The following is a 13,529-nucleotide window of genomic DNA, read 5'->3' as shown; positions in this document are numbered from 1 at the left end:
ATGATTTCACAAAGAGTTGGACATGACTGAACAACAATATGTATATATGTGTATGTATATATGTGAAAATATATATGGAAATTTATATATTATATATAATTATAAATTGCATATATGAAAAAACAAAACAAAACAATGTATGTATATATATATAATAAGTATATGTATATATGTACATACATACTATTACTGCTGTTACTACTTAGCATTTATATAGCACTTTTAAGTTTAGCAAAGTGTTTTACATATACAAGGTACTTCAAAAGTATACACCATATGCTATATGCTACTATAACACTTTACAGTTTGGAAAGGGCTTTACAATATACAAGATGTCCCAAAAGTCTTAGTGCCATTTTAAGCCATTGTCTTAAAACAGCCCTAAGGTTTTTGGGACACTCTATTATTCCATTTGCTCTTCCCAGTAACCCTGTGAAGCAGGTCCTGTCATCCCACCTCCGATGCTTACTACCTGTGTTATCTTGGGCAAGTCACTTAACTTCCCTGGGACTCTGTTCCTCTGTAAAATGAGGGACTTAGAGTAGATGACCTCAGAGGTCTCTTCCAATTTTAGATGATTCTCATTTTACAGATGAGGAAACTGACTCTTAGATTAAGTGACTTGCCCAGAGGCAAACTCAGGTTTTCCTAAGTTTGGGCTCAGCCCTTGATCCCCTCACCACCCCATACTCTTTTGGATCAGTAAGAAGCCTTTTAGCTAATTATTTCCTCCCCTTGTCACCTTCAGTAATTAGAAGAGGGTGCTTAAGACCTATTTGATCATAAACTGTTTGAGTTGGGAAAACTCAGAAAACATCCATTTCTACCACCTCATTTTACAGGTGATCAAGCTCAGAGGAGGTAGGCAACTTCCTGAAGGTCCCAACTAGTTGTTGACAAGAGCTAGGGTTATAACTTAGTTGTCCTAGCATCAAACAAAGAAGGGCTATATACCACTTGTAGGTACACATCTTCAACTTGTACAAGTTCATCAATTGTGTCTAGATGGAGCTAGATGGGAGCTTAAAGACCATCTAGTCAAACTCTCTCACTTTATGGATGAAATTGAAGCCCATAGAAATTATGATTTGTCTAGCTGCACAAAATAAATTGTTAAATTTTTAATGGAATTGATTAAATTTTCCTAAATCCTATCTATATCAAGTCTTCTCACCCTTATATCCTTTATAATTTCATAATTCTAATGATTAATTAATAATAATTTTAATAATAATAAAATTAATAAATAATTATAACTGAAATGTATATAGTACTAATTTAAGGTTTAGGAGATAGCAAGGTAGTTTAGTGGATAGAGCTCTGGGCCTGAAGTCAGAAAGACATTAACCTGAGTCCAAATCTGGTCTCAGACGCTTACTACCTGTCTGATCCTGGAGTCACTTAACTTCTGTTTGCCTTAATCCACTGGAGAAGGAAATGGCAAACCACTCCAGTATCTTTGCCAAGAAACTCATGAAGAGTTGGACACAACTAAACAACAACAATAAATTTAAGATTTGTAAAGTGTTCTCTATACATTAACTCATTTAATCCTCATTGCAACCTGGCAAGTTAATTGTTACAGGAGTTGTTATCCCTGTTTTACATATGAGAAAAGTGAGATTGAGAGAGGTTCATGTAGTTTATCTGAGAAGGGATTCAAACCTAGGTCTTCCCATCTTCAATTCCAATACTCTATTTACTACACTAAAGTAACTCTCTCTCTCCCTCTCTCTCTCTGTATGTATGTGTGTATGTATCTATATCTATAGATATAGATATAGATAGATATACATACACATGTATATACACACATATACATACACATATGTATATATTCTTATTCTATTTATTTTATCTTTCATATGTATATATATATATATATCACCTGTAGACTTTGCAGCATATTTTTTTATCCTTATGTCTAATGATCGATTACATATGAAATACAGGTCACTGGCCATAAGAATTATACTTTAGTAACTGTGAGGTGAAAGTCTTTAAATTTCAGTCAAGGATATGGTGTTTTTAAGACTGATTTTTAAAAAATGAGCACATATTCTATTTAATGTTTTCCCTTTGCCTGACAGAGAAAGCAACATGATGTCTTCTTAAACTTCAAAGGTGGGGTAGGAGGAAGGTAAATCACACCACCACATTCTTTTCCTGATTTCTCTGCTTAATTTCCTTTTATTCCATTTAAAACAAAACATTGCTTTGCTAGAGTCCATAACCCTAGAAGTCTCTTGTAATCATAAATTGGTTGCTTAGGAACTTATCATATACACAGCTGTATCACAAGGGCAGTAGCTCTGTGACTTCGAGAGAACCTAACAGCATCACAATTCCATTTTTCATTTGTCTGGGTTTGAGTTCAGTCCAGCAGCACACCTGCTCAGACCTTACAACTTGGATTGGTTCCATTTCTCCTCCTTTGAATAGTCTCTTTTCCTGTGAGAATACTGGGAACACAGAATTATGCCAATTTAACAGAACAATTTCTTGGGCTGACCACCACTGTGCTAGATGCTAGAATCACTCTATCAGTATCTACTCCTGAGTCTACTTGTCATAGTTTTGCCACATGAGTAAAGACCAGTGATGCCTGCCTCCAGTATTTCCAAACTTCCTAAGAGGGATTTTCCCTAGGAGTACACACTAAACCCTTTGGGGATACACAGCAGAAAAGTTGAAAGTTACCCTCAACTTGTCAAGCTATTTCCACTCAGATACTCACATATACCAACTCACACACCCTCAGCTTGCACACAGCTACACCATTAATCACTTTTTCTTCCTCACTTACAACATGAATTACTCTAAGCTCATCTACAACCTTTGTATGGCTATTGTGATAAAAGTGCTTTGTATGGTATATAGTGCTAAAAGGCAACTGGTGGCTCAATAGACAAAGCACTGGGCCTGGAGTCAGGAAGACCTGAGTTCAAATCTAGCCTCAGACACTCCCTAGCTATGTGACCCTGGGAAAGTCACTTAAGCTCTGACAAAATGCCTGTCACTCTGCCTGACAAAGTGGATCTAGTGGAGAAGGAAATGGCAAACCACTTCAGTATCTTTGCCAAGAAAACTCCAAATGGGGTCACAAAGGGTTAGACATGACTGAACAACAAAATAAGACACCATAGAAATATGAACAATTATTATCATTATATTATTTAGATTCCTAGATGGTTTCTCAAATGTAAATTTTTTTAAATGAAAAGCAAAACAAAACAAAACAACAGCTGGACTGCTCCTTCATAAAAAACTGTTTTGTAAACCATACCTGTAGATAAGCTAACCTTATTCAAATACAAAGCACATCTGTTTTTTTTACAAACCATTTAAATACAGCATCATAGCCTAGAGTTCCAGTAGCCAGCCTACCGCCAGGAATGCCTCTATGTTAGTCAGTAGGTGTGACAGAATAAGCAAGTCTGTGGCATGATGTTATTAGGAAATCTATCTCTCCTGTTTCAGAAATAAGCCTTTTGGTTTCACCTCCATAATCACAAAGCAGCAGGAGCCCAATGTTCTATTCATGATCTTTTCAGGGCTACCATTTCATAGCGGGCATTGATGCAACAGCCAATATCTCTTATAAATCCATAGCATTGGTGGGCCTGAGTTAAAAAGAAAGACTCCAGATCTGTTACATGAAAGGATAATAGTTTATTTTACAAATGCATTCAGAGTTGAGTGGTTGGGAGGCTGTTCAACAAATACTTGTTGCCTGATTGGTTATTCACCAGACAAAAGGATTTGCAATGTGAAGTAGCCGTGCAACACTGGAAAGAACACTGCATTTGGAAGCAGAAAACTTGGACTCCCAGTTTTGACCTCCTGCCTACTACATGTGTAGCCATAGACAAGTTATCACACTTCTTTGGACCTTAGTTTACAACTCTGTAAAATGGGAGGCTGAGATGGGATGATCCGTAAAGTCCCTTTTAGCTCTAAATTCTATGATCCCTCCAGATTCCTGAAAACGGTAGCTTCATATATATTTAAAATATACTTGTTTTTAACACAAACTTTTCAGAAACAGCTGTTTCCCAAAGGTAGATTTGATTGTAACTATAAATGTGAGGACTAGCCTTAGCTGATAGAAATGACTGCATGTTTGAACAATGATTGACCTGCCTATATATCAGCAAGTTCCTACATATGCAACAACTGGAAATGCAATTTTAGCTACCTCTCAGCTTAAGAAATTCCACCTAAGGTATGTAAAGTTAGTAATCTTTACTAATCATAATTTCCTTATGGCTGATGAGAGAAGTCACAGTTCAGACTACTCGCTGATTGACTACCCCTAAAGTCTCACTGTGAATGTTCCTAGCAACAACAATCAGAGAGATATAAAGGCAGAGACCCAGAAAATCTGGGCTCTCGATTAAGGTATTTATCCCACTATATGGTGTTTGAGCCACCATCACGTACCCTAGGGACTGCAGAGAGAGTCATTCTCATCCTTGCATGCCTACGAATAATCAACTGCCTGACTGGTCATCCTTTGAGGATGTTCTTTCTTGGTACATCTACACTCATGATCTCCTCACAATTAATATTTCCAGTCAAATAAATACTGAAATTGAACTTCAATGTCCTCCCCATGATACTTTATTTTTCATCTCTCTATTGCACTTATTGTTGTAATTATCTGGCATTATATTAGATTGTGTTATGGCTATCTGCAATACATACACATATACAAAATATATGTATATACACTTGCCTTGTTTGATAGTATGTTACATTTGTTTTTTAGAGTTTATTTGAAGCATAACAAATTATTTTCCGTCCCCTGATTTAACTCTATGAATCTATGTTACAAGTGTATTTCTTGCAAACAACATACTGTTGAACTTTGTTTCTTCTGCTACCTTCTGTTTTACAGGTAAGTTCATCCCATTCACATTTGTTGTTAAAATTGTTAATTTCATATTTCCCTTTATCACAGCCCCTTATATTTTTTCCTCTACCCCAATATGCCCCTTCTTTATAAAAAAAAAAAGTAAAAAGGAAAGTGGTGAAAACAACACACTATTGGATTTTGCTCCCTAATTTATTCTGTTATCTTCTGTTTTATGAGTAAGTTCATCCTATTCACATTCATGGTTGTAATTTAATAATTACATATATAATTAATAATTATATTATTAATAAAATAATAATAATTAATATTATATATTTCTTTCCATCATATCCTCTTTTACTCCTTCTTCTTCACAGGGCCTCTTCTTTACAAAAAAAAGTGATGAAATTATCAAGGAATGTGATTTAAACCAGTGATTTACAATCGAAGAGATATGGTTCTAATTCACTGTCTCTGCTCCCTTCCCTTTGCCCATTTCTGAGTGAGGCAGCAAAGTGGTACAGTGGGTTGAGCACTGGGCTTGGAACTAGGAGAACCTGAGTTCAAATTTGGCATCAGATATTTACTAGCTGTGTGACCCTGGGCAAGTTATTTAATCTCTATTTGCCTCAGTTCTCTCAACTGTAAAACAGAGATAATAACAGCACCTACCTCAAGCATTGTGAGGATCAAATGAGATAATATTCGTAAAGTGCTTAGCATAGTGCCTGCAACATAGTAAAGTTTAAATAAATGTTTATTGCCTTACCCTCCTCATAGGCCCCAGTGATCAGTTCTTATCCATTCTTTATTTCTTTTTAATCTCCCCTTTACTATCTCTTTCTGTGTGTTTGTCTCTCTGTGTATATGTATTTGTATATTTTCAACACTACTTTGTCGTGTTCAAAGAAGAGTTGAGCTTCATATGATGCACTTTTTTTCTTTGTATGCCACTCTTCCTATGCATAATTAAGTACTACCTACCTATTTCTCATTTCTTCCATAGTGTATATCCTTTTCCTTCTCCTTTTAAGACCATTAAAACATACAAATTCATACTCAGGCATTGAGATTCTGAAGAGACACTTGTCTCTTATTAGAATATAAGCATTACATCTGTGTTTAGATCTCTCAGTTACTCAAATGTTGTTACCTTTCTAGGTTTCTCTTGAATCCCGTTTGCATTTCAATGTTTCTGGTTTCGTTAAAATGAATGCTTGAAAATCCTTTACTCCATTAAAGATAATTTTTTTCCCCAGCATAGTATTATACTTAGTCTTGCAGGGTTAAGTTGTTCTTGGTTTTAAGCTTTTATCTTTTGCCTTTTGGAATATCATATTCCAAGATTTTCTCTTCTTTTATTTAATTACTGTCAGGTTTTGTGTGGTCCTGACCTTGTTTTATTAGTACTTGATCTCTTTCTTTCTTGATGCTTTTGGTATTTTTTTCCTTGGGCTTGGAAGCTTTAGTTTTGGCTATGCCATTACCTATGGTTTTCATTTTGGTATTTCTTTCAAAGGGTTCCAGTGGATTGTTTCTAGTTTCCGTGTACCATTTGGTTCCAACAGATCTGAGCAGTTTTCACTAAAACTTATTGAAATATGTCATCCCAGATTTTTTGACATAGTTTTCATGCAGATTGATGATTATTAAATTATCTCTCTGACCTATTTTATTGGCAAGTTGTTTTTGATAGTAGTTTCTTGACATTTTCTTCTATTTCTTGATCTTTTGATTTTGTTCTAACATTTATTTTATCTCACAGTGGAATTCAGTTATTTTTTTTTTTCATTTTAATTCAGGGAATCTTATTTGAGTAAGGTTTTCTACCTTCTGTTCTAAGGTAGTTTAGATAAAACCCAGTCTTACAGTTTAATGAGGATACACAATATATACACAAATGCTCATAACATTACTGGGAACATAATTGGCACATAAAAGAATAAAGTGTTGTCCGAGGTTTAGGGATGGAGAGTGGTGGTAGTGGTGGTGGGGATTAGAGAAAGCTTCAGGGAAGAAGTGACATTTGTGTTGAACTTTGAAATATGGGTAGGAATTCAATAGGAAAAAAATGTGTAGGAAGGGTATATTTTATGGAAGGCTCAGCATAATAGGATAGGCAAAGTGGTGCAGCAAAAGGGTCAGTTGGATTCAAAAGACCTAGGTTTGAACTTCACCTTAGGGAAGACACTCAACACAGTGCTTGTCACATAGTGAGCACTTAAAAAATGCTTGATGACTTAACTTTCTTGTTGACTTAGCTCAGGGGTGGAGGAACCCCACCCCTGAGTTCTATCCAAGCCTCAGTTGTCCCTTCTAAAATGAGTTTAATAATATTTTCAGTACACACTTCACAAGTTTACTATGTGAAAAAATGATTATAAATATGAATTAATTTTATGTCCATAGAGCTTACAATTAAGTAGGGGGAATATATCTGATTCACTAACAAATATAATGCAACATTATAATTGCATAAGAAAGTGACAAATGCTGGGAAAGATACATGGAGGTTAGCACTGGAATATGGCAAGAATTTTAAATCCTGGTTTTGAACTAGGTTGTCACTAACTCTCTTGAGAAATGAATTATAGAATTCTTTTCTCTAATTTTTTATTAATTTATTTTGATTTATCAATAATCACCTCCATATACTTTTGAGTTTAAAATTTTTCTCCCCCTTCCTCCCCACCACCCTCCCCAAGATGGTGCATAATCTGATATAGGCTATATGTTTACAATCATATTAAACATATTTTCACATTTGTGATGTTGTAAGTAAAAATTAAAACCAATAGGAGGAACCATCGGAAAAAGGAAACAAAACTGAACAGAAGAGGAAAAAAATAGCAATTCAACTTCCATAGTTCTTTCTTTGGATGTGGATAGCATTTTCTATCACAAGGCCTCTGGAGATGTCTTAGATCCTTGTATTGTCAGGAAGGGTTAAGTTTATCAATATCAGTCATCACACAATGTGGCTGTTATTGTGTACAATGTTCTCTTGGTTCTGCTCACTTCACTCATCATCAGACCATACAAGTCTTTCCAGGTTTTTCTGAAGTCAGCCTGTTCATCATTTTTTATAGCACAATAGTATTCCATCACATTCATATACCACAACTTGCTCAGCCATTCCCCAATTGATGGGCATCCTCTCAATTTCCAATTCTTTGCCACCACAAAAAAAGCTGCAATGAATTGAATTATAGAATTCTTAAAACAAAAATTACTTCTATTTCACTCAGAGACCAGGGTTCTATTTTGGGCCTTCTCTTTTCCTTCTATACTATTTCATTGGTAATCTCATCAACTCCCATTGTCTCAGTTATAATCTCTGTGCTTATGATTTTCAGACCTACTTCTCCATCCTCAACCTCTCTCCTAATCTATAGACTTTCATCTCCAACTTTCTATTAGATATCTCAAACTAGATATAACATAGACTTCTTAAACTCAACATATCCAAAACTGAACTCATTTTCCCCCTCCCAAACATTTTCCCTTTCTAAATTTCCCTATTACTATCAAGATTACCACCATCCTCCTTGTCACCCAGGTTCCCAACCTAGGTATCATCCTTAACTCCTCACTTTTAATTGCTCATACCCAATCTGTTGCTCAGGTCTGTTGATTTTACCTTCATAATATCTCTCACATAGTCCCCTTTCTCTTTTTTGACATTGCCAGCACCCTGCTGAAGGCCCTTATCACTCACTCCTGGACTGGTGTAATAACCTTGGGGTTGGTCTCTCACCACTCCAGCTCATCCTTCATTTAGCTGTCAAAATGATCTTTTTTTTTTTCAGCCAAAAACAAGGTTTATGAAAGATCCACCATATTAGTCAGACTCTTAAGGAATCTGAGCATCTGCAGGCTATTGGCTAGATTGTAAAAATCTGAGCAGTAGCTAGATTATAAGAATCAGAACCCAAAATGATCTTTCTAAAGCACAGGTCTGACCATGTCATCCTCCCCTCCTATTCAGCAAACTCCAGGAGCTCCTTATCACCTCTAGGATCAAATGAAAAATTCTCTGGTTGGCATTTAAAACCTTTCATAAGCTGCCCCTACCCCACCTGTCCAGTCTTCTTATACCTTCCACCTCTCCACACACTCTGTGATCTACTGACACTGACCTCCTTGCTACTCCTCATACAAGATGCTCCATGCTGGGCTATTGACCATGCTTTAAATACTCTTCTTCCTCATCTGCACCTCCTGTTTTCCCTGGCTTCCTTCAAGCACCAGCTAAAACCTAATATTTTATGAGAAACTTTTCCCATTTACCCTTAAAGCTAGTGCCTTCCCCCTATTGAATTTCTCCAATTCATCCTATATGGGATATGTTTGTACATAGCTGTTTGCATGTTATCTTTCCAGTTTGACTGTGAGCTCCTTAAGAGCAAGGACTGTCTTTTTCTTTTGTCTTTCTTTGCATTGCCAAGGTTTAGCATGCTGCCTGGTATATAGTAGGCATTTAATAAATGCTTACTGATTGATTATGGATTGATGTCCTGGAAAACAACCTTTTTTAACTTTAAACTTACCACTCATATCCTGATTGCTAATGCCACCTGTGTGTTCCAGTGCTGTCATGCTTTATTTTACTTTCCTGCTGCCTTTTTGCCAACCACCTTGCTGCCCATCATGTACTCCCTATGACCCTTTCCTATCTTTCTCCATTTTTGGAACCATAATCAAATCAATACTGCCATTGCTACTGGAAAGTGTGTGTCACCTAAGGCTCCACTCACCATTCTTGTAACTTTCCAAGTCAAGTTACCCTTCCCTGGCCATTACTCCTCTGTATGTACTGTCTCACCTTATTAGACTGCAAACTCATTGAAGACAGCAACTGTCTTTGCTTTTATTTTTGTATCACCATATTTAGCACAGTGCTTGAAACACAGTCAACACTTAATAAGCACTTTCATTCATTCATTGATTTTATCCATACTATGTTACTTATATATAATAACCCTAAAAAGAATATCTATAGTCATTTTTTTGTTGTTCATTTGTTTCAGTCATATTCAACTCTTCATGACTCATTTTGGAGTTTTCTTGGCAAAGATACTTGAGTGGTTTGCCATTTCCTTCTCTAGCTCATTTTATGAATGAAGAAACTAAGGCAAACAGAGTTAAGTGATTTGCTCAGTCACATGGCCATTAAGTATCTAAGGCTAGGTTTGAACTCATGAAGATGAGTCTTCCTGATTCAAAGCCCAGTGCTCTATCTACAGTACCACCTAGCTGCTCCTAGTAATTTTTACTAGAAATAAAATAAATATAGAACAAATACATATTAAAAAGGACCACATAAAATTATAATTAAGTAGTAATGAAAATGATGGCCTCTTTTATGGGGAGGGGGGAGAAGTGGTGGAAGTCCCCATGTACAAACTCCCTTTATTGCTCCAGATACATGACTCTTCTCAAACTTAGAGTCTAAGACCAGGGCTTCTTTTACTTTTGGGGGGTATTATGGACCTTGTTGGCAATCTGGGGAAGCCTATGGACCCCTTCTCAGAATGTTTTTCAATTAAAAAATACATATGACTAAAAGGAAGCCAATTAAATTGAAAATAAGTTCATAGAGCCTGGGTTAAGAACCTTGCCTCAGAGAGTTGCCTGGGATATGGAGACATTAAACATCTGGTCACTTGTAACCACGTAGTTTGTGCAAGGTGCTAGACTGGAACTCAAGTCTTTTTGTCTCCAACGTTGTCTCTCTTTCCAATGTTAGAGAATCTGAGATTTATTTTGGTAACCACCTCTGAATAATAATGGTAGTTGACATTTATATAGAGCTTCAATTAATAGCAATGGCTAGTATTTATATAGTACTTTATGAATTGCAAAGCACTTTACAAATATTATCTCATTTGATTTTTGCAACAACCTTAGGAGATAGGTACTGGTATTATCCTCAAATCTGGTCTGATGTCAGGTTTGAACTCAAGTATTCCTGACTCCAGGTCCAGTGCTCTATATACTCAACCACCTAGCTGCCTCTGATGTACTTTCATGTTTCTTCCTTATAAAAACCAGTGGGATAAATATTTTAATTATTATTATTCCCATTGCAGAGATGAAAAAAAAAAACACAAAACTAAGGTCATAGAGTTAAGTGCTCCTGCTCACACACCTAGTAAGTGTGAAAAAAGAGACTTGAACCAAGATCTCCCCTGACTTCTAGGTCCAGATTACCTTCCCCTGAATTGCCTATTGAAGAAACAAAAATTTGTCAGAGCTCAGAGTTAAGAATTATGAGTAAAGAGACTCCCCAAGTTAAATTTTGAAATACACATGTTAACTAGATATCCATCACACCTTGATGCCATATTTGCTGTGATTCCTTGCCTTCCAGCCTGTTCTACTAGTCTGTCATCATCTAGAAAAGTAATTTTGATACTTCTGCTACATTCACTTTGGAGAATGGGTGACCTTCACTACTCTGTATTTTGGGTTCTTAGTTCTATATTGTGCTTATTGGGGGGGGGTCATTACTTAAAAAAATAGTATTTCATCAGGTTGGAAGCTCCCCCCACTGATGCATATTATAATCTTTTCCATACTTAGAAATGATTTCTTGCATTCCTGTGTCCAAATAATTCATCACGACCTTAAGTGAGGCCCTTTTCTAAATTTAGCTAGGTTGGTTGTGAGGTGGCATTCTGTCTCTTGTCCATTGCTTAAAGCCTTTCAGCATGGTGGAACCTATTAGAACTTGCCTGTCACTGGCCTAACCTTAAAGAATCCAGGCTCACCCTGGCAGAATAACAAGACAATAGAAAAGGAATTTAGTTGAGTGTTTCAATTTTATTATAGGTTAACTATGTCCCCTCTTTACCCAGTGATGCATAACTGTAACAAACGAAGTCTGAAAAGCAGGATTTATCTATGTCCGCTGATGTTGATGTTAAAATGGGCTTTCATCATCCTTCAAAATCTGATGTCCAAATCTTATTTTTGCCATTACTGAGTTTCAATTTTAGCCAAGTGTATTATGCTGCAAACTTCATTATTCTCAATATACCTTTCTGGCCACTGTGGGGCTGACCTTCCCTTTCTGTGCTTATTTTTCTCTTATATGAACTCCTCATGGTTGCAGATCTCATTGCCTTTTGGACCAGATTACTGAAGTAATGGTATCATTTTTCATTTTAGCCAGAAAACTACTTCAGTTGAACCAAAACTTGCCCTAGCCAAAAGCAGGTCCTTGATTCAAAGGAAAATTTGTAATACAAGACTATTTATCTGTATTATATTTCCCAGTTGATACACTCCCAGACAGGGAAGAAATAATAAATGACTCTCTCTCTCTCCAAAGTCGTTGTTTCCCACATGTTTCTTATTTCTATGTGTTCTTCATTACTGGAAAGCTGGCTTTGACATCTTTTTATTGTGTCTTCCAATCTAAACATGGACTGTGTAATTTAAAAAAATACAGATGACACGAAATTTAGCTATTTTAAGTTCCACATGCTAGATGAGTATATTAAAGGTTTCCTTTAAAAAGTCCAGCAAATTATATATAGAATTAAGGCTTCACTATTTAGCAGATCATTGGAACCTCACAAGGTAGTGACCAAGTCTAATCAGAACAGCAATCCCTTGGATTTTATATAAATTTTAAATCCCTTCATGTATGTGTCAATTTACATTAACATTTATATTACCTACAATATGAATTTGTAAAACTGATATTTGATGTAGAGGCAGCATGGTGTAGTAGGGAGACATGGTTTAAAATACTGTTTCTGATAATTAATAGTTGTGAGGTATGAGATTTCATTGGTGTAGGGAACTCTATGAGGCAGAAACTTCCTTTAACAATTCAGGTCATCATGAGAGTAATGAGAGGCTGAGTTCTGTCCCTAGGGTCACACAGACAGTATGTGTCAGTCTTCCTGATTCTTAGTGTGCCTCCCAATTCATTATTCCACATTGCCTTTCATTTACTCTGTGACAATAGAAGTCAAGTCTGTTAGTATTAATTTACTTTATTCTACTACCTCAAAGTAAAGAATGCTGGATCTGAAGACAGAAGACATGAATTCATATTCTGTTTTTTTCCCACAGTATCTTGTAACTTTGTGCAAAACATTTATTTGTTTCTTTTCTAGAGGCCCTCAATTTTCTCACTAAAGGGGTTGAATTAGGCCAGCCGTGAATAGATTCTAGTGTAGGCATGGGGAATCCTGGGGAAATCACAGATCTTTTGTGTATTTAAATAATAACTAATATAATAGATGTGGTGTCATTGTAAGTGTGCTTTTTAATTACTACCTGATGTAGTCTTTGAGAAAATAACTTAATAGTCTGTAAAGTGGTATCTGTGGTCTTTTTATTCTCTATTTTGATAATAGTATGAATTACAAATAGATAACTCTTCTGGAGGTTTCTGTTCTTTTGAGTCTTCCTGGAATTTTTTGAAGACATACTAAAAATTCTACAAAGCATGACAGTGAAAAACTTTCATTGAGTATAGAAATTAGTAGATTTATTAGTATCATTAACTAAATATTCACATTTAAAGCAAGTTCAACATTGAGAGTTTGTCCACAAGGCACAAACTGTCAACTTTCTGGTGATTTGCCATTGGGCACATTACCAACCTTGAAAAATATGGGTAAAAATGCTTTCCCACCTGAATAACCTTGCT

General features: G+C 35.9%; 1 protein-coding gene across 5 annotated transcripts in view; it reads right to left on the bottom strand.

Moving 5' to 3' along the window:
- Positions 1 to 13,529, bottom strand: part of GLRA2 (glycine receptor alpha 2) — a 277,815-nt gene that overhangs the window by 5,769 nt on the left and 258,517 nt on the right. The window contains exon 8 of one of the 5 annotated variants that reach the window (XM_027835401.1): positions 2,101 to 2,107. The exons of the other annotated variants lie outside the window; for them this stretch is intronic. Coding sequence (XP_027691202.1) covers positions 2,101 to 2,107 — 7 coding nt within the window. The remainder of the gene's footprint in view (positions 1 to 2,100; positions 2,108 to 13,529) is intronic. 5 annotated transcript variants of the gene reach the window in all.

Source organism: Vombatus ursinus, unplaced genomic scaffold (assembly GCF_900497805.2).
Source record: "Vombatus ursinus unplaced genomic scaffold, bare-nosed wombat genome assembly UNPS02014814.1, whole genome shotgun sequence".
Lineage (NCBI taxonomy): Eukaryota > Metazoa > Chordata > Mammalia > Diprotodontia > Vombatidae > Vombatus > Vombatus ursinus.
The sequence above is the reverse complement of the archived record's forward strand: the minus strand, read 5'-3'. Positions and strand labels throughout refer to the sequence as shown.